This window comes from Panthera onca, chromosome C1 (genome assembly GCF_046562875.1).
Source record: "Panthera onca isolate mPanOnc1 chromosome C1, mPanOnc1 haplotype 2, whole genome shotgun sequence".
Taxonomy (NCBI): domain Eukaryota; kingdom Metazoa; phylum Chordata; class Mammalia; order Carnivora; family Felidae; genus Panthera; species Panthera onca.
Window position 1 is genome coordinate 194,386,197 of NC_138346.1, and position 27,362 is coordinate 194,413,558.

General features: G+C 42.8%; 1 protein-coding gene and 1 pseudogene across 6 annotated transcripts in view; both read left to right on the plus strand.

Annotated features, from left to right (window-relative positions):
- The window catches only part of KIAA0319L (KIAA0319 like), a 95,967-nt gene that overhangs the window by 57,139 nt on the left and 11,466 nt on the right, over nt 1-27,362 (plus strand). For all 6 annotated transcript variants that reach the window (XM_060622174.3, XM_060622173.3, XM_060622177.3 and 3 more), the window contains exons 5-16: nt 1,843-1,944; nt 4,856-4,953; nt 8,774-8,861; nt 10,031-10,123; nt 11,947-12,079; nt 15,534-15,762; nt 17,154-17,277; nt 17,872-18,004; nt 19,767-19,915; nt 21,505-21,656; nt 22,004-22,142; nt 23,666-23,825. In XM_060622174.3, coding sequence (XP_060478157.1) covers nt 1,843-1,944; nt 4,856-4,953; nt 8,774-8,861; nt 10,031-10,123; nt 11,947-12,079; nt 15,534-15,762; nt 17,154-17,277; nt 17,872-18,004; nt 19,767-19,915; nt 21,505-21,656; nt 22,004-22,142; nt 23,666-23,825 — 1,600 coding nt within the window. The remainder of the gene's footprint in view (nt 1-1,842; nt 1,945-4,855; nt 4,954-8,773; nt 8,862-10,030; nt 10,124-11,946; nt 12,080-15,533; nt 15,763-17,153; nt 17,278-17,871; nt 18,005-19,766; nt 19,916-21,504; nt 21,657-22,003; nt 22,143-23,665; nt 23,826-27,362) is intronic.
- Nucleotides 4,960-8,083, plus strand: LOC132672971 (ubiquitin-ribosomal protein eS31 fusion protein pseudogene; annotated as a pseudogene).

Below are 27,362 nucleotides of genomic sequence, written 5' to 3' on the forward strand. Positions count from 1 at the left end.
TCTTTATCCCCTGAAAAGGCAACAGGGTGAAGCCAAGCCAATGAAAATGAATTTTTGCTGATTTTTGATTTCCTAGGGTCTTCTTTCATGGTGGTATAACATGAAATTTTGGGGTTTCAATCCTGAGGTATTAAAGTAATTTTTGTGTTCAGGCAGAATGCCTGTAATTTTTGGTGTAATTGTGAAGGGTTTGAGCAACGCTATATTTTTGTCCATTACACTCTTTATGAGTATAGTGGTTTCTCTTTCCTTTCTTTCTTTCTTTCTTTCTTTCTTTCTTTCTTTCTTTCTTTCTTTCTCTTTTTGAAAGTCACTCAGAGAATTCTTATTCAATCTCCTAGAGTGTCTAAATGCTGAAACTTCCATAAGGAAGATTTCCTTTCTCCCCAAGTGCCGTGTTCTCAAGCAGATAAATCTCAAATTTCATGTTTTCTAAGAAATATGGATGGACCAGCCATTTGTTTCAAGACCCCCAGTCTTGAAATATGGATGGACCAGCCATTTGTTTGCTTTAAGCTCTCTAATTCCTAGGTCTCATGCCAAATGACAATTATTGTCAGAGAAATAAGATTTATATAATAGTAGTTCTCAGTAACCTGCAAATATTTTTGGTTGTTACAATCATGGAGGAGGGTTGCTACTGACACCTAGTGGGTGGGGGCCTGGGATACTGCTAACCATCTTATAGTGTGTAGGACAGTTCCTCCCACCCCCTACAACAAAGAGTTATCTGGTCCAAAATGTCAGTAATGTCAAGGTTGAGAAACCTAGACATGTATGAGATAGTTATTGAATAGTATGAAGACCGTATGTATATAGCTATTAGCTGATGTGGGTATTCCAGAAATGCTGAAGTAGTTCAGGAAATAGGTAAGTTTAAACTGAAATGGTCTGAGAAGATTTCTTGGAGAGAAGACTGGCTTTAAGCTAGAAACAAAGTACTGATTTAGAATAAAGAAAACATATAGCCCAGTTGAAGGAAATAACATTAGCAAAGTCCCCAAGAGTAGACCATGTCTTGTATGGAGCACAAGAGGGAAAATGAATACAGCTGAGGCAGAATTGGGTAGGAAAGGTGAGGTGGTGTGATCAGATGATAATGGTTCTCTAATGCCAGATTAGGAGTTGGCCTCGAACATGGTGTGGGAGTGGGGGGTCTTAAGTAGGAGAGTAACATGGTGGGGGTAGTATTTGAAGAAGACAGAATAGATTACAGTAGGGAGTGTTAGCAGAGGGAAGACCAGTTAAGATTCTTGGAATAACCTAAGTCTATGGTTGTAGCAATTGGAATAGAAAGAAATTATTAAGGTTAGCTTCATGATCAATATTTGGCATTTCTTCCAGGAATGTTACAGATGTATTTTATTAGAAGGTTATTTATCAGCATAAAGATGATCCTTGAGACACTGTAGAACTTTAATTATTGAACTCTATGGAAAGTACTATATAAAGAGGGCTTAGGGACAGACTGTAGTTAAAATACAGTGAAGAAAAACTCAGAGAACAAGGAATAAAAGTAGAACAATATGGTGTCATGATAACTGAGAGTTTTAATAACGAGGCAGTCAGCATTATTAGATGCCACAGAAGTAAAGTATGTGAGTTGAGAAAGAACTATTGGATTTGCTAAGGATCAATTTGTTGATGACCTCAAAAGATCTTTGTCAGGAGAAAAGTAGGGGCAGAATCAAATTTCAGGGGATTAGAAAGTAGATAAATAATGAGGAAATAAAGGAAATAGCAGAATATTATTTATAAAACAAATTGGGCCCCAAAGGAGGGAGAGAAATGAGATAGTCTGGATCTAATTTCTTATGTCCTGTATATTTTCTTTGTTTCTAGTTATAAAGGACCTGGTGGTATCCGCTGGAAAGAGTGTTCAGATCACCCTGCCTAAAAATGAGGTTCAGTTAAATGCATTTGTTCTGCAAGAACCACTTGAAGGTAAAACATCCCCTTACATTTGGATAATGTTTTAATTTATAATGATATTTACATACCTTAACTCATTTACTCATTGCAAGAGACCTGTGAGAACAGGATATAGTGTGCACATGCACAAATATTTATCTGATGCGAGAGGCAGTGTAATGTAGTGTTTGAGATCATGGGCTTTGATGTCAAGCCTGATTCAGATCCCAGCTCAGCCAGTCATTATCTGAGTGGTTTTAAGCAAATTATTTCTAAGTTTCCATTTATTTCTTAGTAAAATGAGGATAATTTCTACTTTATGAGGTTATTTTAAGGGCAAAATGAGATGGCATACAAGGGACTTGCTTCAGTCTGTGCCTAGCATATAGCTGATGCTCATTAAGCGGAGGTTGTGTTGTACCCACTGAAAGAGGAAGAAACTTAGGCTAGGTTAACCTATTTATTTTGTCCAAACAACTAGTAAATAGTAGATATAGCAGTTGTAGAAAAGTTATTCAAGACTACTGCTAATATAGATTTGACATTAAAAAAAAGACAAGCCCAATGTGATAAATAAAATTCAGATTTATAAAATATATAAATTAGGGAACGATTCATTCAGTATTTAAGAAAACTTTTATACTATGAGTATCCCTTTCACCTTTGAAGTATATGTTGATAGACCAGAATTTGACTTAGAAACATATATGCGCTTCTTAAAACTTCCTTTGACAGTAGTGAAGCATACTTTGATGGAAAATGGTTGTATTGGGTTTATGTTCCCCTCATTAAAGGTGAGTCAAGAAGAATGTCCTACTCTAGGATTCAGGTTGGAGTCCTCCCATTTTAGGTACACGTACTCTTGTCCTGTACAGTAGTCCTGCTTTCTAATAGGCCTAATACCAAATAGCATATTTATGCAAAAGTACTTTTCCAGAACCTAAATGCCCTCTCTGTTCTATATGTCTGCCCTCAAATTATCAGTTCATTCCAACTTCCTCCAGAGAAGCTTTTTCCTTCCCCGCTCTGGTGGTAAGTTAAGGTGAATGAATTGGGTGGCCTTTGAAGATGGAGGTGAGAGAACAGCCTTGAGCTGTGGTTGCCTCCACTGTTTTGTAAAAGCAGCTGAGTTCTGCCTTATCTTCTTGTCTAACCCCTGTTTGCATGTTCATGTCTGTGAGGTGCTGTCACCTTGTAGATCAGTATTCCAAACCACATAGGTTGAGAAACAGATTCTTTTCTTTTAAAAAAAAAATTTTTTTAATGTTTTTATTTATTTTTGAAAGAGAGAGAGAGACAGAGCATGAACGGAGGAGGAGCCGAGAGAGAGGGAGACACAGAATCTGAAGCAGGCTCCAGGCTCTGAGCTGTCAGCACAGAGCCCGATGCGGGGCTCGAACTCACGAACCGTGAGATCGTGACTTGAGCTGAAGTCGGACGCTTAACTGACTGAGCCACCCAGATGCCCCGAGAAACAGATTCTTTTCAACTGTCCTCTCCATGAGTTGCTCAGCCTTTATCAGATACATGAGATGAATGGTTTCAGATTTTCAAAGGTTGAGGACAGATGAACAGGACCAGCTCTGCCTACTCTTCCTCCCCCTCATCTCCTGTGGCAGTCCCTGAAGTGCCTATCAGGATCTCTCTGGGGTTCGGAGGCATGGTTTGAAAACCACTGCCCTGAATCATTTAAACCAGCATTCTGTCTAGCAGACCTATCCTCAGTTGTTCCTACCCTTGGGCAAATTTTGGGCTGTAAGGCATAATGCATCCCTCAAGCTTTTCTGTCCTAGGAATATTGTCCTTTCTTGAAATTGCATTGCCAGCCTTAGATATTATAAAATTGTCAGTTCCCAAACTGGTGTGAGTCTGTTTTCTGTGTGGAAAAAAATTTCCAATTACAGTTGGAAGAAATGTCATCTCTTAGCACCAGTCCCACTGCTGCAGTTGCTTTCCTGCTTCTCACCTAACCTGACTTCTGCATAATACATTTGTGAGAGCTGCGCAGGGCTGACGGCTGGCCAACACAAAACTAGTATTTTGGGGAGGAAGGAAGAGTAATAGATCTCGTATCTTAGGCTTATAAAATAAAATCTGGTCTTCAGATGAAGGCTATCTTGGAATTGGGTTGGCCATTCTGTTATGCTTTTGAGGTTTTCTTTTTTTTTTTCTTTTTTCCTTTTGAGTAGTAATGTAAACTAAGCCTTCGTTCCCTAGCCAGACATGAATTTAGTTCCTTCCTCCTCCAAATTTAAGACCACTTTCACGAAGGAGGGATTCCATTTAGATAACAGGATTCTGTCCTTGCCCTACTCATATAGTCTGAGCTACAAATGAGGACCATTTAATGCTTCATTTGATCTTAATTAATTTCAGTGGGGCCTGTTTTAAATGGGCCATCCCCTACCATCTTCTGCAGTGTGTTATTTAGCTCAGCAGGAATGAAGTAGCTCTTTTAACTCACCAGGGTGTGATGACCTCAGTGAGACAAGCATTGTTAGCACTCTGTAAAAAAGCTATTTTTGAACCATGTTATTTAGAAGTCATTGCTGTTCTTTGTTGCAAAAGAAGTTTTGCAAGAAAATGGCCTTTGTTCCCAGTAAGTTCATCTATAGTGGTTGGTAGGGCATGTACTTTCAGTGTGACACCACACCATGAGCAACCCAGTATTTGGAGGGAGGATTGGCCTCTCTCAATGGGAGGGTGGATATGGGGCAGGAAAGAGCACTGCTGGGAGAAAGTAGAAGCCCTGACTGTAGCTGAGTCAGCAGAATCTCTCTTTTTTCAACAAAACGCTTGGTTTTCCCTATAGGCTTTGGGGTGGAATCTTAAAAACTAAATCCTTGTCAAGATTTAAAAGAGATTTGTTATTGGCAGAATGTGTGGCTGCCCTCCTTGTGTGTAGGTGTGTGTTTTCATGATTTTTGTAACTGCCCTTCTATAGGAGAAACCTACACCTACGACTGGCAGCTGATTACTCATCCCGAAGACTACAGTGGCGAGATGGAAGGGAAACATTCCCAGATCCTCAAACTATCCAAGGTGAATTTGCCTCCTCTCATTTGTGGGGCCAGGGAAGAGGCGCTGACCATTTTCTAAAATGTGTAATGTAAAATTTTCTGCTCACACTTAAATCAGGAAGTCTTTCAGAAGTGAATCCTCCAAAAGTCTGGCTGACATCCAGTATTTGTTAGTGTATGACTCTCAAATGTTCATTTATGGTGAGAAGACTGTATAAGTATGGTGGTGATAGCTGAAAATATACACTAAACAGCTTTTAAGGGTAACATAAGGATTTTAGAATTTGGGAGATAAGCTAAGTTTTTTGCGGCCACAAGACTGTAAATTGGCTCAGTCTTTTTTGAGATTCAGTGTAGTTATTAAGAGCCATAAAAATGTTCATATTCTTTGGCCAAGCATGCTCATTCATTCATTCATTCATTCTTTCTTTCTCTTTTTTCCGTTGTTCATTGTATACTAGTTATGTGTCAGGCATTGGAGATTTACCAGTGAATTGATCAAAATCTTCACATTCAAGGACAATAGAGTCTCATGGGTGATACTGAGCAGAAGCAGGCAGTTATAACGGGGGATGCACTTGGTTGCTGCAGGGGGTATTGAAGCCCCGGGGAGTTTGATTTCTTAGAGTTTGCCTGGCTTGGTCATGATGGAGTGCTGGGTAAAGGATGGAGTGCAGATACCCCATGCAGGAGAAGCAATATATCCATTGGGCCAAATATTAGAGGGAAAATGTGGGAAAAAGGGAATTCCATGTGGTTCAGTGTGACTGGACCCTCTAGCACGAGAAGAGCAGTGGCACAGAAGTCAGAGAGATGCAGGGATCAGATCTCATAGAGTCTTACACCAACCTGAGGACTTAGAAGCTTATCCATAGGGACTAGGGAGCTTTTGAAAGTTTTTAAACAGCAGAAAGACTTATTTAGATCTTCAGTTTAGAAAGATCACCCCGCCTGCAGATTAGAGGAGGTAAGACTCAAACCAGGGAAACCAACGGAGAATCTGTTGAAAAATGTAGGTGTGAGATGGTAATAGCCTGAGTAAAAAAAATAAATAAAGTTTTATTTTTAAAATTGTTTTCATTTGAGAGAGAAAGAGTGAGCATAAGTGGGGGAAAGGGATAGAGGGACAGAAAGAAAGAGAATCCCAAGCAGGCTCCACGCTCAGTGCAGAGCCTGACATGGGGCTTGATCCCATGACCCTGGGATCATGACCTGAGTTCAAAATCAAAAGTCGGATGCTCAACCAACTGAGCCACCCAGGCACTTCAAAAAACTAAATAAATAAAATAAAACTTAAAGATCACCTGTTGAGTTCCTACCATGTGCCAGACGTAGTGCTAATTGTTTTATGCACTTATTTCATTTTATCTTCATAACAACCCCAACATGTAGGTATTAATATCTGTTTTACAAATGACAGAACTAAAAATTAGAAAAATTAAGTGATTTAGCCAAAGTTCATGCTGTTATTAATTGGTAGATTTGAACTGGAACTTTCCATTCCTGAAGCTCTTGCTTTTAACAGCTGTGCTGTGATCGTTGAAATCTAAGGTGATGACAATGTGAACAGAGAGAAGTGAGTGGATGTGAGAAATATTATATGGAGGTCGACTCAATTAGACCTGGTGATCAATTAATTGGGTAGTGGTGTTGAGGAAGAAAAGTCTAGGATAATTCTAGCCTTTTGGCTTAGGCACCTGGGTAGATGTCAGTGCAACGGTGGTGATATTCACTGAAATGAGGAACACAGAAAGAGAAGCAAGTTTGGGTGAGGTTTACAGATGATTAAGTCATTTTTGGACAGAGTGAGTTTGAGGTACCTGTGAAACATTTGAGTGGAGGTGTCCAGGAAGTAGCTGGGATCAAGGACTAGAGATCAGGACACAGATCTGGGCTAGAGAGATAAATCTTCACAGCAACCTCAAAGAAATGACACTGACACCATGGTAATAGATGAGATCATCCAGAGACAGTGCGTACAGTGAAGAAATAAACAGGTTGCAATTAGAATCCTGGGGAATGTTGTCCTTAAAGGTGTGGAAGGAAGAAGAAACTGAAGGAAATGAGGAGTGAACAGAGAAGTGAAAGCCAAGAAATAAGAGCGTTACAAGAAGAAAAACGTCAGAAATGTTAGTCAGTTAGCATGTTCTCAAAGAGCATAATTCAGAAGAAAGGAAAAACCTCATTTGTCTGAATGATGTTCATCACAGCATAAAGAGCTGGAAACAACCCAAATACTCAACAATGTGGAATGCCTATGTGATATGACACAGTTACTCATGTACTATTCTGTAGCTTTAAAATGACCATTAAAAAGACTATTATACTGAGGAAAGTGCTCATGTTACATGAACAGAAGAAAGAATAATAAAAAGCTTGATGCGGGTTTCTCTTTCCGATCCACCATCTGCAGTGGAACCACCGCCAAGTTGCAGATTTTCATGAAAACCCATATGAGGAAGATCATCACTCTCGAGGTTGAACCCTTGGATACAATAGAAAATGTAAAGGCCAAGATTCAGGATAAGAAAGGAACTCCTCCTGATCAGCACAGACTGATCTTCTCTCGCAAGCAACTGGAAGATGGACATACTTTATCTGACTGTAGCATTCAAAAGGAGTCCACTCTTCATCTTCTGTTGCGACTTTGTGGTGGTGCTAAGAAAAGGAAGAAGAGGGAAGCCTGGGTGACTCAGTCGGTTAAGCATCTGACTCTTGATTTCAGCTCAGGTCATGATCTCCGGTTTGTGGGATCAAGCCCCGCATCAGGCTCTGTGCTGACAGTGCAGAGCCTGCTTAGGATTCTCTGTCTCCCTCTCTGTCTCTGCCCTTCCCCTGCTCGTGCTCTCTCTTTCTTTCTCTCAAAAGTAAACATTAAAAAAAAAAAAAAAAAAAAGAGGAAGGAAGGAAAGGAAGAAGTCTTACACCACTCCCAAGAAGAATAAGCATAAGAGAAAGAAGGTTAAGCTGTCTGTCTTGAAATACCATAAGGTGGATGAGAATGGCCAAATCAATCACCTTCATCTGGAGTGCCTTTCAGATGAATGTGGTGCTGGAGTTTTTATTACTAGCCACTTTGGCATTATTTTCGTAAGTGTTTTCTGACCTGTTGCTTCAATAATCTGGAAGACAAGGAATTCTATATGGGTTAATAAAAGACATGAAATAACAAGAACAACAAAAAAGCTTGATGCACACCTTGATTTTAATTGGACCCTGAAAGTCCAGTTCCTTGACGGTAGTAATCCTTTCTTATTCATCTCTAAACCCCAAGCCTAGGATAATGTCCAGTACATGATTGGTTCTCAGTAAATGTTTGCTGAATGAATGAACTACTTAAAAACTTTTTTTTTATATGTGGTCAAGGATTGGAAGGAGAAGAAATATAGTTACCTGATATGTTAAGACAGTGGGATTGTGGGTGATTTTCTTTATATTATGTTTATACCGTTAGTGGAAATCAGGAGGGAAAAATATTCAGATATTTGGGAGCTATTTGGTAGTTTTACAAAATGGTTTTCTTTGCACAGATGATTATTTTAATTTCATAACTCTGTGAAATAGGATGGTTGGGCCCTTAATGTTCTTCTGAAAAGAAAATGGGAGTATAGAGATATTGAATTCCCTTTTGTTGTTCTAGAGTCAGCTGGTAATAAGAGTCACATTAAAAGCTATGGTTTTTTAGTTTATAATTCATTGTTTCATCTCCTTAGCTAGTTTACTTTCTCCATTTTGGAAACAGTGCAAAAAGAGAGTTCAGTATCAGCATGGCAAGTTCAGATATATGTGTTATTTTACATAGAATTGCTGTTCTTTGTGGTTGTCTTCTTTCACTCCCGCAGCTTACTCCAGGACTGTATGAATTCAGAGTGATTGTAGATGGTCAAAATACCCATGGGGAAGGCTATGTGAACGTGACAGTAAAACCAGGTATGTGTTTCCGAGCTGTGGCTGAGTCTCCATTGCTCCCTCTGCAGGATTCCCAAAGAGGGGGAGATTTGACTTGAGGGGTTTTTATTTCCCATTCTTTTTTTTTTTTTTTTTTAATATGTTCACTGGGCAATTCCTAGTTCAATGTAGTAAAAGATTAAGGTGGCAGAGTATATTCTTTGGTTCTAGTTGGAACATTTGGCTGGGTGGAGAAACAGTAGTCACATGGCCCCCAGTGCAGTATGGCCTGAACGATAGCCTGTCTGTCTGAGAACTACTTCTCCAAGTAGGTCATGCTGAGAGAGGACCATGTGTTGTGATTAAGAGACACAAGAAAGCCAGGGGCTTAGGAGAAGTATGTAGAAGGAGAATCAGCCAAATGGCTGGCTCTTTCTGATCTCTTTCCAGATACGGGTTTTGCACACACAATTCCTCATTTAAACCTTGCCAGTCTTCTTTCACTTTGGAAACCAAATCCCATCATTCTTTTTTAACTGATCCACCATTGGTAAATTACAGTGCAGTAGCAAAGTATCTTGTTTTGCATTTTCAGGGAAATTTGGGGGAAGTTGGAAAATGGTATTTTCTGCCTTTGTTGGTAATAGATTTTATTTTCTCTTTGTTCCTTGAACTTTGTAACCAAGGTAGTCCTTTCACTTTATTAAAAATGTGTTTAACATCAAGACCATTGGATTATTTCTCAAAAGGCCATTGGGTTTTTAGCTCACAGTCACTTGAGTAGACAGTGTGGTTTGTGACCCTCCCATCACTCAGGCCTAGTCACCTCACACACGATCAGCTCAGGGATGGTTGAGAAATCTCCCATTGTCTTTTTAGCACAGTCCGTGCCAAGGAATAGTTTACTTGCCAAGGCCTTTATTGCACAAAGCTTGTTTGTTATCCACCTCTACTCAGCTTGTGCTGCTCTAGTACTTTTCATGAACAAGACAGCACAAGAGCCTATCTTCAGGCCTGGAAGAGGGTTTAACACTTCCAGGTATCTTATGGTAGAATGGCAGCCTGGTCTTGTGACTTTCTAATTTGGTGATGCTGCAACCAATAAATCAATTATGTAATGGAAGCAGATTTATAATCCATTCACATAGGCCTGCTCCTCCTCTAATTTAGAAAGCCCCTCTTCCAATTTCTTCTGGGTCATTTTCCTGCAGAGCCTCGTAAGAATCGGCCTCCCGTTGCCATTGTGTCACCACAGTTCCAGGAGATCTCTTTGCCAACCACTTCTACAGTCATTGATGGCAGCCGTGAGTATTTGTCTAGACGTGATGTTTTAGAAGAGCATTCACTATGAACTATGATAGAAAAGTCTGGTAGAAGATTCAGGGCCAACTGTGTCCACATTCTGTATAGGCCCATCTTCTTGACCATGTTATGGGAGGACTACCCATCTCAAGCAAATGATTAGGAAGTAAAAAACAAGACAGACCCCATTTAAAATCCGCATGTGGCTTGTTTGAAGTAATACTTCTGCTCTCTTGAGATGGTAAGAAAGTGGAATTAAGCATATACTTAGCATTATTTTAGTATGAAACTTCCTGGTTTTCAAATTTGCTAAGATAGAGTCACCATTTTTAGCTATGGAAACAAAGCTCCCTCCTCTCATAGCAAGGTAAGTAACTGAGGGTCTTGACTGAGGAGCTCTCCCCAAGCCCTCACTGCCTAACAAGGCTCTTGTCAGCCTCCTCCTGGAGAGACTCGCAGAATGTGCTCCATGCCCCGGCCCGGCTCGTTAACATTGTACCCTTCAGAGTAGTGTCCCCTGGTGGATGACATGAGAAGACTCTGGGATCTCTGCCACTCGTCCTGGCTGCATGTGAAAGAGGTTTCAGGCCTGCCATCTCACCAGAGTTTGCTTGGTTTCCTTAGAGACCTCTTAAGGCCCCATTACACTGATTGTCTTGGCACCAATAGCGGCTTTTGGCGGATGCAGTCAGAGCACTAGCAGAAGAATCTCTAGCAAGGTTAAACATTTCATTATGTTACTGGCGAGAAGAGGAGGGTAGAAGAACAGCAGGCAAAGAGAGAAGGGAGCACAAGAAGAAGCACTTATGAGAGAAGTACAGAGGGTTCACATAGTACCATTTTACTTTATATTTTTTAATAGGTCAGTGTTAAATTGTAAGTAAAAGCATAAAGAGAAGAGTAACTACCATCCTTGTCTCCCAACTGTCCAGTTTTCCTCCAGACTATCAACGGTATTATTTTATGGTCTTTCTAGAGGCATTCTGTGCATATGTATGAAAATACATATACAGTCTTTACGATAGCACATAATACACACTTTTATGTACAATGTTTGTTTCTGTAGGTTGGAGAATTTTTTGAGTCAGTACATGAAATAGTGTTTCATTTTTTTTTTTCTCTTAATGATTACATAGCCTTCCATTACATGGCTGTATAATGTCGTCGTATGGCTATATACTTGTTTTCATTCAATCTCTGTTGATGACCATTAGGTTATTTTTGGTCTTTTGTTATTACAAAGAACGTTGCCATAAATAGTCTTGTAAGCGTGACATTTAACACATGTGCAAATATACCTGTAGGATAGATTCCTCAAAGAGGAACTGCAAGGGCAAAGATAAATTGTGCTAAATTACTCTTTATGGAGAGGGTGTATCTCATAAATCCACCATGACTTGTGAGAGGGCTTTGCCCCACACCTTTACCCATAATATGTGTTATGAAACTTTGGTCTTTTACCAGTCGGGTAGGTAAAAAATATAGTACTTGAAGTGTAATTTAAATGTGCATTTCTCTTATTTTAAGTGAGGCTGAGTATCTTTTCACGCGTTTGAGAATTTTTGATTTTCCTTTTTTCATACAGTAGCATTTTAACCAGAGATTGCCTGTGTTGGAGACCTTGGATAACTACGCAGTGGAGTATTCATAGAGAGGCAGACTGACCCAATACTCCTAGGGAAGAAACACTCTGGAGAGATAGTTTGTAATTTCATGAAGCTTTCCTAGCCTCACATCTCTGGGTAGTTGCCCTAGTTTGTGTAAGCTGGATAAGTGCTGAGACCCAGTGCTTTCATGTTGTAACTGATGTTTCTTTATGGTCAAGAAAGCACTGATGATGATAAAATCGTCCAATACCATTGGGAAGAACTTAAGGGACCTCTGAGAGAAGAGAAGATTTCTGAAGATACGGCCATATTAAAACTAAGTAAGCTCGTCCCTGGGAACTACACTTTCAGGTAAATTAGGATCCTTCAAGTTTACCTTAGGCTGTGTTTTTCCCTTGTGGGTTTTATGTTCCTCTAGGAGTAACTCTGACGGATATCAAAGTCATTGTAGATTTAGTTGATGATACAGCCTTCGGCTCAATTAGTTCTCTGAGTCCTGTGGTGATTGTGGTCACACCAATGATAAGTTTTTAGGGCAGATGTTCTTGCATAGTAGATCAAGACCCACCACAGTTAACCCTTCTCAAAGCTGCACCTGGCACATCTCCAGACATTTTTTTTTAGGATTTCTGTCATTAAGTGAAACGGCTCACCTTCCTTTGCCTTTTCTCAGGAAAAATCTAGAAGGAACCTACCTACTCCTATCTTGTCCCTTCCCTTTGGTAAATGTTCCCTCAACTTATGAGATCTCAAAATCTTTACTTTTGACTAGTGTTTTATTTCAATATGATTTCTAGGATCTTTATCTTTTGGGGCGTTTTGAGAGAATTTGATTCAAAGATAGTCCTGGGAACTAGTGTCGACTTTATAGGATGTTATTAATAAGAGTGTGAGGCTGACTCTAGAGTCATCCTCTTTATGTTTGCAAGACTTCTTGTATGTTACAGAGCACTTGTGAGTATCATACAAACATTGTATGTACATGATACCATCCTCATTTTACATCTGAGAAAAATGAGGCTCAGTGTATTTACTAACTTCTCTAGGGTCACACGTTTCAGCTAGGTTCTCTAACCCTCAGGTCAGGGCTCATTCTGTTCCACTCCTTGAGTTGACCTGTACATATTTTGTTTATGGTTCATTGAATGCTCTACTCAATCTGTTGGAGTTCTGCCTATCCTTAGCGACCTGCTCAGTTTTCTACGAGTCCTGAGACTCCTCCAAGAGGAGAGAATATGTCTCTCCCCGGAACTGTTGCACTTGGTGCCTCTATGTGGCACCTACCGTGGTGCAATAGTTCATTCATGGGTGTCTGTCTTCCCCACTGGATCTGCGATGAGTCAAGTTTTAGACACTACCAGAGGCACAGTGATAAATGTCCTAGCACAACACCTGCCATGTAAATAAATAGGACTTAGCACTCTCATTGACTCAAGACCAGATGATTGAAAGGCAGCTGCCACTCAACAGGGTTGGAACCTTCTCATTGGCTTAAAATGAAAATGTGAGTTGGTTTTTACCTTAGATTTCTAATATAGGAGCTTTAGCATTTATGAAATTTAGCTTGGGCCAGGTTGATCTTTTTAAAAAAGTAACAATAATAGCTACTATTGAACAATTATCGTGAGTACTGTTCTGAGCTCTTCCCATGCAGTAGCTCATTTAATCCTATTATTTTGTAGATTAGGAAATTTAGGCACAGGGAAGTTAAGTAACTTGCCCAGGGTCACACAGGCAGTAGGACTCAGGTCTGCACTTTTAACCACTGTATTTGGGTGGATGCAGTATTGGGGGTGATTCTTTTTTTTCTAACCTTCAATCTGTGAAATGATGAGGGTTTGATTAGCATTAAGATCCAGTCTGTTTGGTTCCACTCACCTTTCCTTCTCCCCTATGTTCATATGGTAGGGGCCTCTTTCCCCGGCCCTGTAGTCAGCTGCTAATTGGGTCCAGTATCCTTGCATGGAAGCCCGGGACTGTTTGAGGTGAAAGAATAACGGGTAGCTGCCCTTTGCCATTTGTCTGTAACTTACTTTTGTTCTGAAATAGGAGACAAATGGGATATGTTTAAAAACAAAACAAAACAAAAAAAATGTGAAAACAACAAGGAAACTGGAAAAAGAGGAAAGATTCTGTGGATTTTTCTTTTTTGAGATGTTTGTTGATTTGCACATGTCTGTTTGTCTGATGTTTTTGTGCTCTTCTTCTAAAAGCCTCTAATACCAAAACTCCCCTTCAGGCCATGGGTAGAAGGTGAGGCTGTGGGACATAGCCCCACAGGTGTCTGGCCCTGTCTGTGGCTGGCAGTGAGATTTAAACAAACGACATGTCTTTTCGATGCTTTTCCTCTTTCTGTCAGCAAAATGGAAGGAACCCAAACCTCCTTGCTTGCTTATGCTCACATTTGGAGGTGGCAAGAGAAGCTTTAGGCTGTTCAGCTGGAAGGCATCATTTAGGTAAAAGCCTGCTCTTATAAATGAACATTTTTTTTTTCTCTTGCAAATCCTATTTCACACTGGCACAAACTGTGGGGCTGTCGCGTAGGAGAATTCATTTGCATCTCGGGCGCCTGTCTTGCCAGAGCCAGCCCTCCTGGTCCATCCTCGAGGTTGTCCGCCCAGGGCACCCCTTCTTGTAATGTGTGCACAGAGGAGGGCCTGCTGCAGTCAGCTTGCTCTACTTACTGGGATGCCTCTAAGCCCCACAGCTTCAGGGGCCAGGGATTATCTGTTCTTTTTATTTATTTATTTATTATTTATTTTTTAATTTTTTTTTTAATTTTATTTTTTAAAATTTACATCCAAATTAGCATATAGTGCAACAATAATTTCAGGAGTAGATTCCTTAATGCCCCTTCCCCATTTAGCCCATCCCCCCTCCCCTGTTTGTTCTCCATATTTGAGTCTCTTATGTTTTGTCCCCCTCCCTGTTTTTATATTATTTTTGTTTCCCTTCCCTTATGTTCATCTGTTTTGTCTCTTAAAGTCCTCATATGAGTGAAGTCATGATTTTTGTCTTTCTCTGACTAATTTCACTTAGCATAATACCCTCCAGTTCCATTCGCATAGTTGCAAAGGCAAGATTTCATTCTTTCTGATTGCCGAGTAGTACTTCTTGTGTATATATACCACATCTTCTTTATCCATTCATCCATTGATGGACATTTGGGCTCTTTCCATACTTTGGCTATTGTTGATAGTGCTGCTATAAACACGGGGGTGCGTGTGTCCCTTCAAAACAGCACACCTGTAAGGGATTATCTGTTCTTAAAGCTTGGTTTCTGGGCTTTGGAGTCACAGAACTGGGCTTGCACCTTAGCCCACTGTATAGTCCTGGGGAGATGACTCAGCCTCTCTCAGCTTCCCGTAAAGTGAGATTAAGGATGCCTGCTCTTTACCGTTGTTGTGTGGGCCAGACCAGACAATGCTCGTGAAGGCCCGAGCACACAGAACACACAGTGTGGGCAGTGGGCCAAAACAGTGCTGGTGACATACTGCCTGGATTCAGGTCCTGACTCTCTCTGCCTCAGTCTCCTTGTCTATGTGAGGAGTAAAATGAGGATAGTGCTTCATAGAGCTATTGTGAGGATTTAGTGAGATAGAAAGCACCTGGAACAGTGCCTGGCACTCAGTCAGTGTTAGCATTTAGTATTATTCTGTCTTTCCAAGAAGAATGGGTAAAGATTTGGTTACCATTTGGTACCCTTGCTGCCTTGGTATTTCTTAGCCTCAATTTTCAGTCTTCTCAGATACATTCCTCTTCCGTAAGCCCATCCCTGACTGCACTGCTTTCTCTGCCCTGATAGCTTGACTGTAGTAGACTCTGATGGAGCAACCAGCTCTACCACTGCGAGCCTGACAGTGAACAAAGCCGTGGATTATCCCCCTGTGGCCAATGCGGGCCCCAACCAAGTGATCACCCTGCCCCAAAACTCCATCATCCTCTTTGGGAACCAGAGCACCGATGATCATGGCATCACCAGCTATGAGTGGTCACTCAGCCCAAGCAGCAAGGGGAAAGTGGTGGAGATGCAGGTAGGAGGGAGCGGCTTCTGCCTTCTCTTGCCCAGGGGAGTCAGAGCTCCTAGGCTGGCTGCCCTACGGAGGCTTCTTTTTGCCCCATTGTAATTACCAAAGTCAGATTTATATAGAACATTGAAGGTTGGAATTAAAAAAAAAAAACTTAGAAAGTTTAAGGGGCCTTCAATGAACACATTAGCAAAATCTTTGTCTTTAGTGTTTAGTATTAGAGAAAAAGATGAGATGAAAAAGGGGAGCTGTTCTAGAACAGTTCCAGAGAGTCAGTCTACTCTGATGCTACAAGGGCGCAGATCTTAATGAGCTCTGCCACAGATTGGAGTAGCCCGCCTGGCTAGATGGTGAGCATCTTCTCTCGGGAGATATTTAAGAAGAGACTAGCTCTGTCACCAGGCAGGTAACGTAAGTAAATAAAACTGAATAGGGCCTTTGGCTAATCATACAACATAACCCCTGACTGAGGTGGCCGTCTGTGCCTCAGGTCCAGCTGGTTGTTGCCACATGGAAATACGCTCTCATATATTCCTAGATAGGCCAGCGTTTCAAGAGAAAATGGAATCCTAGACCTTTATGTGGAAATTTCCAACTTTCGGGGTGCTTGGCTGGCTGCTGTCACTGAAGTATGGGACTCTTGGCCTTGGGGTTGTGAGTTTGAGCCCCACATTCAGTGTACAGATTGCTTAAAAATAAAATCTTAAAAAAATTAAAAAAAAAGAAAATTTCCAACTTCTAAGACACTGCAGGCCAAACACAACGCCTGCAAGCTAGATTCAGCCCAGAGGCTGCCAGGTTTTGCTCACTCTTCTAGAGGAAGTTCCTGCATTGCCCTAAATTGGGTATGATGTTCCTTCTGACACTGTGTTTCCAAATCGGAGGCATGACTTAAAGCTCACATTTCACCTGGCTTTTGTTTAGATATGATGTTCGGTTTCTCTGCTGCTGCAGCATCTGCATGAACCTGCAAGGGGACAGCATGGCATTGCATAACCTCTTGAGTTGCCATGTTTTACTGAGGCAGCTTTGTTCTGATGACTGAGTGGCCTCAGCAGGAAGAACATGGTTTTAAAAGCATGTTGTTTTATTATATGCTCATGGCCTTCTTTCTGGCTTGTGTCATAAAGACTGATGATCTTGGTTATCTGTGCACAGTTTCCTGTACTCCTTTCTCTGGGGAGAGCTCTGACTTTATTTGAAAGTGCTGCTGTCAGGGAAGGTTGTTCCCTTGAAACGGGAACCTTTTACTTTCAACAGGATGTCCCACAGTGTTTGATGCTGCACTCACTAGCTTTAGAGAACTGGGTGCATCATTTAGACCAGAGTAGGACTTACTGTATGATGTTGTGATTCTGGGAGTCTGCTTTTCCACTTGTCTGTATTTATACATCCAGGGTGTTAGAACACCAACCCTGCAGCTCTCTGCCATGCAAGAAGGAGACTACACTTACCAGCTCACAGTGACTGACACGATAGGACAGCAGGCCACTGCTCAAGTGACTGTTATTGTGCAGCCTGGTAAGTTCCAACCTTGTAGCGCAGACTCCTCTGTTGGCTGGTCCTTTGAACCATAGGGGAGAAGAGGGTTTGGGTTCTGAGCTACACAGCGGTAGTGGGAGGCACCAGTCCACGGGGACCCTGGCAACTTCACTTGTCCGTTCCAAGTGCTTTCTTCAGAGCTAGAGAGAAAGAGTACTTCACAGCCTCAGCTTGTGCCCTTGCCTTTGGCTAGTCATCGTGCCTTCGAGGGGACCTAGCAGATAGAGTCTCTGTTATCCCAAAACCTACCACGTCCTGTAAGGGATAGCTTAAAGCCCACTTCCTCAAGAAAGCCCTATCTTTATCACTCAGACTCTTTCATTTGAACTCCCATAGTATTACATTTCAAATTTAGCATGGCATTACAACTTTGTTATGTTCTGCCGTGTTCTTTCAGAATAGTTTTATGTCTTTCAGTCTTATATTCATCATGAGCTCCCTGACCCACAATATCTGATTGTTCTCTGGGCAGAGAGGCAGAGTCCTGATGGCTTCCAGAACATATGTCCCAGTGGCTCCTCTCTTTTCCCAGCCAAACTACCTTCTTTAGACCTCTGTGTCTCTGTCTTCTAGAAAACAACAAGCCTCCACAAGCAGATGCAGGCCCGGATAAGGAGCTGACCCTTCCTGTGGACAGCACAACCCTGGATGGCAGCAAAAGCTCAGATGATCAGAAAATTATCTCATATCTCTGGGAGAAAACACAGTGAGTATTGACACAAAACCCTTATTTATGCAGTCTCCAGACCTTTGAAGAACAAAATGTCACTTGCTTTTAAGAGTTTACTTGTTCTTACTGGCTTATCCAAGGGGGCAACGGGGGTGGCTTGGTGACTGAGAAAGAAACGTTAACAATCTAAACTAACTCTTAAGAAAATGATATAACATAATTTTTGTAAGAAAAAAGTATGCTTATCATCATCTAGTCCCCAGTTAGTACTTTGTGGTCCTGGTGCTTTTACAGGTACAATCCATCTGCCGAAATGCATAGTTTAATTACACTTGAGAGGCGGGATGGAAGGGGTAATGGAGCAGAAAAATACTGTTGCTCAAAATTAACTGGGTAAGGCTGGCAGTGTGGATAGGGCAGAGCAGCTATTAAAGAGAACTGAAAATTCATCTGCACAATGAAAGCATTACTCTGTTATTGTTTCCTTAAAGACATCATTTACCAATTATGTTAGTGAGAGGCCAAAGGCACTAACCAAAATAATACTAATTAAGCTGGAATTACCTAATCGAACCATTTCTGGTTCTCACAGTTTCTTTCAGCTCCTTTAAACCATAACAAATGGAACTCAGATTGTATGCAGGATCCCACAGAAAGCAAAGGAATTCCAAGGAAGAGTTAAAAAGCATTCTTAGTTTCTAAAGGTAGCAACTAAGGACAGACTGAGTTTTTTTTGTTTTTGTTTTTGTTGGTGACTAGGGCATTCAAAATGGGTGGGAAGGGGCTATAATTTGACTATAGAAACCACTGGACTTTACAATTGGTGAGTTGGATTCTAGAAATTCATTTCCTCAGCTCTTGTCTATTGTGGAGAACCTAATCCTCCTCAGCCCAGTGTGTTTGTGTCGTAACTGTTAAAGACAGCTGATAAACCTTCATTTGAGTAGAAATCGTATAGCAGAAATAGTGCTTAGAGTAGCTTCTTAGAGGAGAGTCTGTTTCAGGAGGGATGACTAGGGCCAGAGATTATGTGTTTAAACAGCAAAATAAAGCAAAAACCTGGAAGACTGCAGATTTCTCTGGTCATCTCTTAATTTTAAACAAAGCTCTCTGGGGCGTTCTGCTCCTTGAACAGAAGGGCTCTCTGGTATGTGCAGAGTTGTGCCTGGATGTTGGCACAGAGCTCACTCTCTGGCTGCAGGCTGCTATGTGAGGCCACAGGGGAGAAAGAAGGATGCAGGGTGTCCTGGGGCCTCTGTGGCCCCTGTCTGGGAGCTCTGCTTCAGAGCTGCTAAGAAGAGGATGGTTTTGCTGAGAGTTCCTCTGCAGCTTTGGCCCATTTCCTTTCCTTGACTTTTCAGTGGGAGGGAGTTTGGCATATGATTAAGAAACGCATTTTGCTTCTTTGCTGGCAAGAGCTGAACCAACTACTGGGCCAGAAATGCTTTTCAGAAACATCACTCTGAAATCGTTCTTTTGATCAGGGACCTGCTCAGATCGCTTTCTTCCTTTTACAAACTGGAACAGCAGAGTTTGAATGTTCTAGAAACTCATAAAAAGGATAAGGCTAGATGTGTTTGAAAGCTGGTGAATGGAATTTTCTGATCAGCAGGTAGCTGTATTTTGGTGCCAAATGACACTCTGTCCAGATGTAATATTTTTAAACATGTCCTCGCAAGGTCTGGGAAACAATAGTTTGTGCATCAGCTGAGGCAGTAATTGTCTGCTCCTGCTGAGTCAGGGATGGAAGAACAACAGACAGGTACAACTCTACCCTTTGGTTTCCATCTTTGTCCAGGGGACCCGACGGGGTGCAGCTCGAGAATGCTAACAGCAGTGTCGCCACTGTGACAGGGCTACAAGTAGGAACCTACGTGTTCACCTTGACCGTCAAAGATGAGAGGAACCTGCAAAGCCAGAGTTCTGTGAATGTCATTGTCAAAGAAGGTACCTCTCTGTCTTGGGTTGGTGCAGCCTCTGGGTGAGATAACTGAGGAATCAGGCATCTCTTTTTTGGCTGCAGAAATTGGTGAGAGACGAGGGGTGGGGGATAAGTTGGGGGAAAGGGCAGCTGTTATGAACTTTTTTTCTTTTTAATGTTTATTTTTAAGAGATAGGGGAGGAGGGGCAGAGAGAGAGGGGGAGACAGAGGATCCGAAGCAGGCTCTGTGCTGACAGCAGAGAGCCCGATGTAGGGCTCGAGCTCACAAATCGTGAGATCATGACCTGAGCTGATGTTGGAAGCTTAACTGACTGAGCCACCCAGGGGCTCCTGTTATGTGCTTTTCTAAAACAACCTTTAATTGGGAGTGCCTATAAGGTGAATTTTAATTTCTTGTCCCCCTTCCCCTGCCTTCCTTCTCAATTGAATAGGGAAAGAATTAGGTTTTTTTCCTTTGCATTTTTATTTTGCCTCTGCTGCTGAGACCTGGGATTTCTGTGACTCTCCTGCTAGCTGCAGTGACACCTGCTGTCAGACCTTAGAATGACTGGCCTGCACTGTAGTTTGCTCTGCTCCTCCTGTGAGCCAGCTGAGGCCAACTTGAGGCGAGCATTGATTGGCTTGCTCTGGTTTGCAGGCACATGACCCGTGATGGCCTTGGGAGAGGGCTGTAAGCTGATGGGAGATGCGCAGGTGGCCTCCAGCTACAATATCTTGAGCTCAGTAGAGAATACACACCTGAGGAAACAAAGCTGCGGGGGGCGGGGGTGGCGCAGGAGAAGAGAGGTCTTTTTTTCCTTTTTCTCTATTAGAGTATTAAGGAAAGAATAAAAGAAGATGTTCAGAAAATAACATTTTAGGCCATACTGTAAAGAGAATTTGTGGTATCAGCAGCATGAAACCTAACCTCCAGGTCTTTAAACCAGTTTGGGCCTTTGTTTCCAATCATCATGCGCTTCCCAAAGAGATGGAATCCTTCCAGGGGAAGCTGCTAGGAGGACACAGGAGAAAACTATGCTTGTTCCCTCTGCTGTATGGTGTCAGAAGAATGTCCCTCTGGGCGGGACTGGAGTCTCAGGACCTGTGACACTGGTGGCTTCAAATTTATACTATTAATCATGAGCTCTCTGGCTCTGCCTGGGTTTTATTTAGCATGGAGAGAGGGGAACTGAAGCCTGGTCTTCACTGGGTCCTAACCCCCAACTAACTAAAAGTTGGTTTATTGTCAAAAAAGTCTACTATACTGTTAGTTGCTGGCATGGATAGGCAATTAAAACAGTTCTCCATTTAAGATGCTTTTTTTTTTTTTTAAGTTTATTTATCTTGAGAGAGAGAGAGAGCATGAGTGGGGAGGGACAGAGAAAGACAGAGAGAGAATCCCAAGCAGACTCCATGACAGGCTCGATGTGGGGCTCAATCTCACGAACCGTGAAATCATTACCTGAGCTGAAACCATGAGTCGGATGCTTAACCAAGTAAGCTACCCAGGTGCCCCTTAAAATGCTTTTGATGTTAATTTCCCCATTAGCATCATGAAGAAGCATTCTTTCTTTTCCAGAATGTTATGTCATTTCATTGATGTCTCTTTGGTTAGAAATGAACAAACCACCTGTAGCCAAGATAACTGGGAGTGTGGTGATTACCTTGCCCACGGACACAGCAGAACTGGATGGCTCCAAGTCCTCAGATGATAAGGCAATAGTCAGCTACCTCTGGACCCGAGATGAGGGGAGCCCAGCGGCAGGGGTAAGTGCCAGGAACTAGAGAGCTATATGGGGTCAAGGTGGTGAGATGGGGAGAGGAGGCTGAGCCAAACATTCATTCCAGTATCTGTTTTAACCAAGGGGTCTTGTGTCAAACCTGGATTGCCCTCTGAAATCCAAGGATCCTGAATGACTTTCCTAGGGTCACTCTGCAAGTTAGTATGGCACAGAATATGTTCCTCTGCCCTGATCTTGGCAGCTGTGGGCTTCAGAGATGTTACAAAGCAGGAGCTTCCCAGAGGGTGCCTAGTCCTAACAGAAGCAGTACCTGACCCCAAGAAAGGAGTGTGGTCTTGCTCTGCAACGTAGCCATGTTGTTCAACTCCATAGGAGGTGCTGAATCACTCTGACCACCACCCGATCCTCTTTCTTTCCAACCTGGTTGAGGGCACCTACACATTTCACCTGCATGTGACTGATGCGAAGGGGGAAAGTGACACAGACCGGACCACCGTGGAGGTGAAGCCTGGTGAGTTCATCTGGCGCTGGGACTGGGTGGGACTGCCAGCTCAGCCCAGCAGGACCTCAGTCCTGGGACCCCTTCTGCCCAGCAAGAACAGAGCCAAGTGGCAAAGCCAGCTTCTAAACACTCTAGAAACCCCAAGCTGAAAAATCCGTGGAGACTCTTTCCAGCAGTATCCCTCCTACCCATACAGGAGTGAGTGTGGATCCCTGCTCCCCAACTCATCTCAGATGGAGAAACTGAAACTCCAGAGAGGGCAGGGCTTGCTCAGCGTCACACAGCAGTTGTGTCAGAGCCAGGCCTTTGTGCCCCTAGTCCAGCACTGCCTACTCATCACGTGACAGATGAGAGAGGGCTCTGGGTGCTTCGGGAATCTGAGCAGAGAAATAACTTGAGTCATGATGCCTCATCAGCACACAGCTGCAGAAAACAATTTATTTTTATAAGTTGAGCCTCAGGCTTTATCGGACAATCCAAGGAAGGTGAAGTAACTGATGTCCTTTACATTTTTCAGATTTATAGAGATAAAATTTCTTTCTTCCGTAGAACTGTATTTTTATTTTGCTTTGAGGCTAGATTAATTAGTATTAGGGAGGAAATGAGTGTGGGGCGGGGTAGAGCTTTATAAATTCCTGAGCATCTGATACGAAGGTATTAACTTTAAATCTACTCTTGTTTATATAGGCCAAGCTCATGTACAGGTATCTTAGATGGGAAAGGATCTTGGCAGGTCTTCCAGTCCTTGTCCTACCTCTATGAAGGACAACAGCCAAGACACTATAAAGTCTCTTCTGTGTTTAAAATCAGATCACAGATAGTCTACTAATTATGTAAATGATACATCAAAACAGGCAAATGGTGCATCCAATTATGGGAATAAGGTATTGTGATTAATCACTTAACTTCCAAGTGTAGCACAGCCTCTAGGACACAGAAATGAAGGACAGTGGTCTCACAGTTCTAGAGCTGTAAAAATATTGTGCAGCTGTGATATTGCTCTAAGGTGAAGTCCTTGTTTCTTGGCTGCCTGGAAATTTTTTGTTTACTGTTTTCAAACCTGTAGGGCTGATGCATTTCCAGGATCAATAAGATTGTTGAGATGGACATTTTCCCTCCCATTGTTGTAGACAGAGCACAGCAAGGCACTGAAAGTCAGACACAGATCAGGAGAGATTGCACATATCCCCCACTTGGCCTGGAGAGCTCAGCAAAGCCAGCTGGGCAGAAGCTTTGAGAACAGACCTCAGAGTGTTCTTCTTTCCCACTCCCTTCACCAAACCCCTAGCCTCCCTGTTATGGCCTGATCCCCAGCACACGTGTGGTAATTTTCAGGTTGGTATAGAGCTCTCCACACCAGCCCCAGACCGCATTAGTAGCAATTCAGTATGGTCCCTTTCCATTTGCAGGAGGTCAGTTGCATTCCTGAATGCTCTCACTACTTTTTCTCCTGTGCCAGAACAGACACACAATGGCAGGTCTGTGTTAACTCTCCTACTTTCAAAGCCATGACTGATCCACATGCTTTCCAGATCCCAGGAAAAACAACCTGGTGGAGATCATCTTGGATGTCAACGTCAGTCAGCTAACTGAGAGGCTGAAGGGGATGTTCATCCGCCAGATTGGGGTCCTCCTGGGGGTGCTGGATTCCGACATCATTGTGCAAAAGATTCAGCCGTACACGGAGCAGAGGTAGCTGGGCAATGAATGGGGGGAGAAAAGGAAAGACCAGGGGCCCCCTGGGCTTGTTGATTGAGCTAAGAAATAGTGTGGGTAGATAGAGAAGGGTGGGCTCTCTGACCAAGAACCACTCATGGTGTCCATTTCTTTAATGAAATTTTCTCTTCTAGTACAGGTCACATAGTCTGTACTAGATACTGCAGCAGGGTACCAGGGTACAAGGTCAGAAGAGGTCCGTTATCTTGAAGGCCATAGTCTCATAGGGAAAACAATCAAGATGAGTATGTAACATCAGTACAGGGTGAATTTGACAGAATGTGTGGGTGTCATGGAGACACACAGAGGCAAGGCCAATGAGTTCTTCCAGAGGAGTTGGGGCAGGGTGTGATCCAAAGATCTTCCAGAAGAAGTAAAACTTACATTGAGCAAGCATAGAAGGACTAGGAGGAAATTCATAATAGCTGAAAAGTATGAGCCATGATCCTGTGGTATGAAAGTACAGAGTTCTCTCTGGAAGAAGTCATATGGTTCAGAGCACTTACCAGGCCCAGGACATGGTGGAAGATAAGACTGGCTGTGTAGATGGAGAATAGTCATAAGCAAGTCAGGGAGTTTAGTTTTAATAGTTTGGGAAGGGGGGGGTGGGATTCAAGTTAGATTCTTTTATGTGTGTGAAGTTTTTGTTTGTTTTGTTTCTGGAGCAAGGAAATTAGATGTTGTTTTTGTTTTTTGGTTTTTTTTAAGGAAGACCCCCTAGTGTGGAGGCTAGACCAAAATAGAGAGACAGAGAGAGAGAGAGAGAGACAGACAGACACTAAAGGCTGGGGAACCAACCAGGAAGCTTTTGAACTAGTCTTAGTAAAAAAGTGATAAACCTAAGTTAAGGTAGTGGCAATGGAATGACAGAAGAGAGAAATGAAAAGAAAATAGAGGCAGATCAGCAGGACTTAGTAATTCTTTGGAATGAAGGGGAATGAGGCATCAAACATGAGGCTTTAGGTTTTGATGCCTGGATAGATGGTGAATGCCATTAACTGAGATTACGGATACAGAAGGAACCAGTTTCAAAGAAAAGATAACAATTTTGACTGTTGAATTTAGGGTGTCTCATGGGTTACATGGAGAGAGATTTCATCAGACAGTGGCAAATATGGGCCGGAACTTGGGGCAGAAGGAAAAGCCGAAGATAGGGAATCACTGCATACAGGCAGGAATCAAAGCTGGAAGGACAGATGAGTCCCACTGGGGGTAATGTCCAGCACTCTGGAGAACCCCAGTATTTAAGGATGAGGCAAGGAGAAAAGAGCCAGCAAAGGAAACTAGGAAGCAATAGTAGAGAAGTGAGTGAAAAAGCAGGTGGGAGTGGTCTGCTGGAAGTTAAGAGGTGGCTGGCAGCTAGGGGCTGCCAGAGGATTCAGATGCCACAGAGGAAGAGTATGGTGAGGACACAGGTTTTGGCTTTATGATTAGATCGTCAGGACTACAGTGAGAGCATTTTACTTAGATGTTGGGGACAGAGAGCAAATTCTGTCATGGTTGGAGGATACAGAGATGGTAAATAAAACACTCTTTGAAGAGGTTGGTGCTGAAAATAAGATGGGAGGTAGATCAAAAGAACACCTTTTAAAGACAGGAAATACTTGAGCACTTTTATAGACTCAGGGAAGGTGCAGAGGAAAAGTAGAAGGTGGAGACTGGGGAGGTGGGTTCCAAATAGAGGCAGGTCTCGGGGACTGGCTGTGGGCAGAACAGGTGTGCCATTTTCTCTGGAGATGGGAAGAAGGGCAGGAAAATGTGCTGTTAAGGATGGATTTTAGAGACAGGATGGCATTCGAGAGCATTGATACTAGCGTTCTGGGTTTTGTCTCTGAAAGTGGAGGCCAGGCCATCTGCTTTGAGGAGGTGGGAAGGAGGTGGGCAGCATGAAGAAAATGGTAAAGGTTAGGTACAGCAGTTCCAGCAAAGGATGCTGGCTTTGAGCAGCATTGAGATCTCATCCAAGGTTAGAGACACGAGGTTAGAGTGGTGGCTCCCAATTCTAGCTACTTGATAGCACCACCTGGAGCTTTTATGAATGTGCCATTACCTGAGCCTCACCCCCAGGGATTATGATTCAGTTGGTCTGGAGTGAGGTCTGGGCGCCTGAAATTTCCATGCTCTCCAGGTGAATCTAACACTTAAGTTTGACCGGGTCAGAGCATGATAATAAGACCTTTTTTTTTTTGGGTGGTTTTATTTATTTTTGAGAGAGGGAGAGAGACAGAGTGCTAGCAGGGGAGGGGCAAGAGAGACAGTGGGAGACACAGAATCCAAAGCAGGCTCCAAGCTCTGAGCTGTCAGCACAGAGCCAGACATGGGGCTCGAACTCATGAACCATGAGATCGTGACCTGAGCTGAAGTCAGATGCTTCACCCACCAAGCTACCTGGGCACCCCAGGGATTTTCTTTGTAATCTCTGCTGGCAGCCTGTGAACAGGAACAGGGCAAGTGGCTGCCTGGATTGACCCAAGGTGGTGGGGTTTGGCTGGGCAGAAGCAGTGCTAAGACATTAGCAAGAGTGCTGCTGGACGTGTCACGGAAGGGTTTGCCAGCATACTTGCTCTCCCTGCATCTGGAAGACGATGCATGAGGAAGAGAAGCAGCACGGTGGCTCTGGGTTTCTGACTTGGACTGATTGGCCAAGTTGAGGAATTCAAGAGGATAGGCTTGCAGGCAGGGAGTCTATGATAGCAGGAAAGAGCATGGGGCAGACACCAGACAGACCTGGCTTTTGAGCCCTGCTCCATTAGTGTGTGCTCTGGGATGATGGGCAAGGTACTGCCCCTCTCCAAGCCTAGCCTGTCACTTGTACACTTTTGTAGGATTGTTACTGAGAGTTAAATAAGAGAATGTTCGTATCCCTACCACACAGAGTGTGCTCAGTTGCTGGTTATTGTAAGTTTATTTTGAGACCTGTTGGGTTAGAGGTACCTATGAGAGATACGGATGGGGTGGATGTCCCAGCAAGCTTCTGCAGATGTAGATGTGGTCATTTTGGAAAGACTAGGGGAGAGGAGATAAATATTCGAGGGTTATTGGTATATATAGAGAAATCGAAACTGTTCGCATGGATTAGGTAACTGGGAGAAAATAATGAGAAATGGACCACACATTTTTATGGCAAAGGTCTGTGTCTTGATTCTGAAATTTATAATACCCCACCCTTAGTCTCACTGTGCAGAGGACTTTATGAAGTCTTTTATGACAGTGCTTCCCAAACTTTTATGTCATGATACACATAGGCAGTGATGCTATGTGTATGGCACTTTGAGATAAATAGACAAGGCTGGTTATACTGGAAGCAACTGGTCTGGGGCCTCCAGGTCCCAGCCAGCCATTCTGTGTGCTGAGGGGATGAATATCTTGGGCACACCTACAACCCAGTGTGACCCACTGATTGAGAAGGTTCATTTGTGAGACTAACATGGAGTCAAGGGGGCTCTCCAAAAGGCCTCTTAAGGCCAAGGCATAGACAGCAGACTTTGTGCCCATATAGAGGTGAGATCAAAC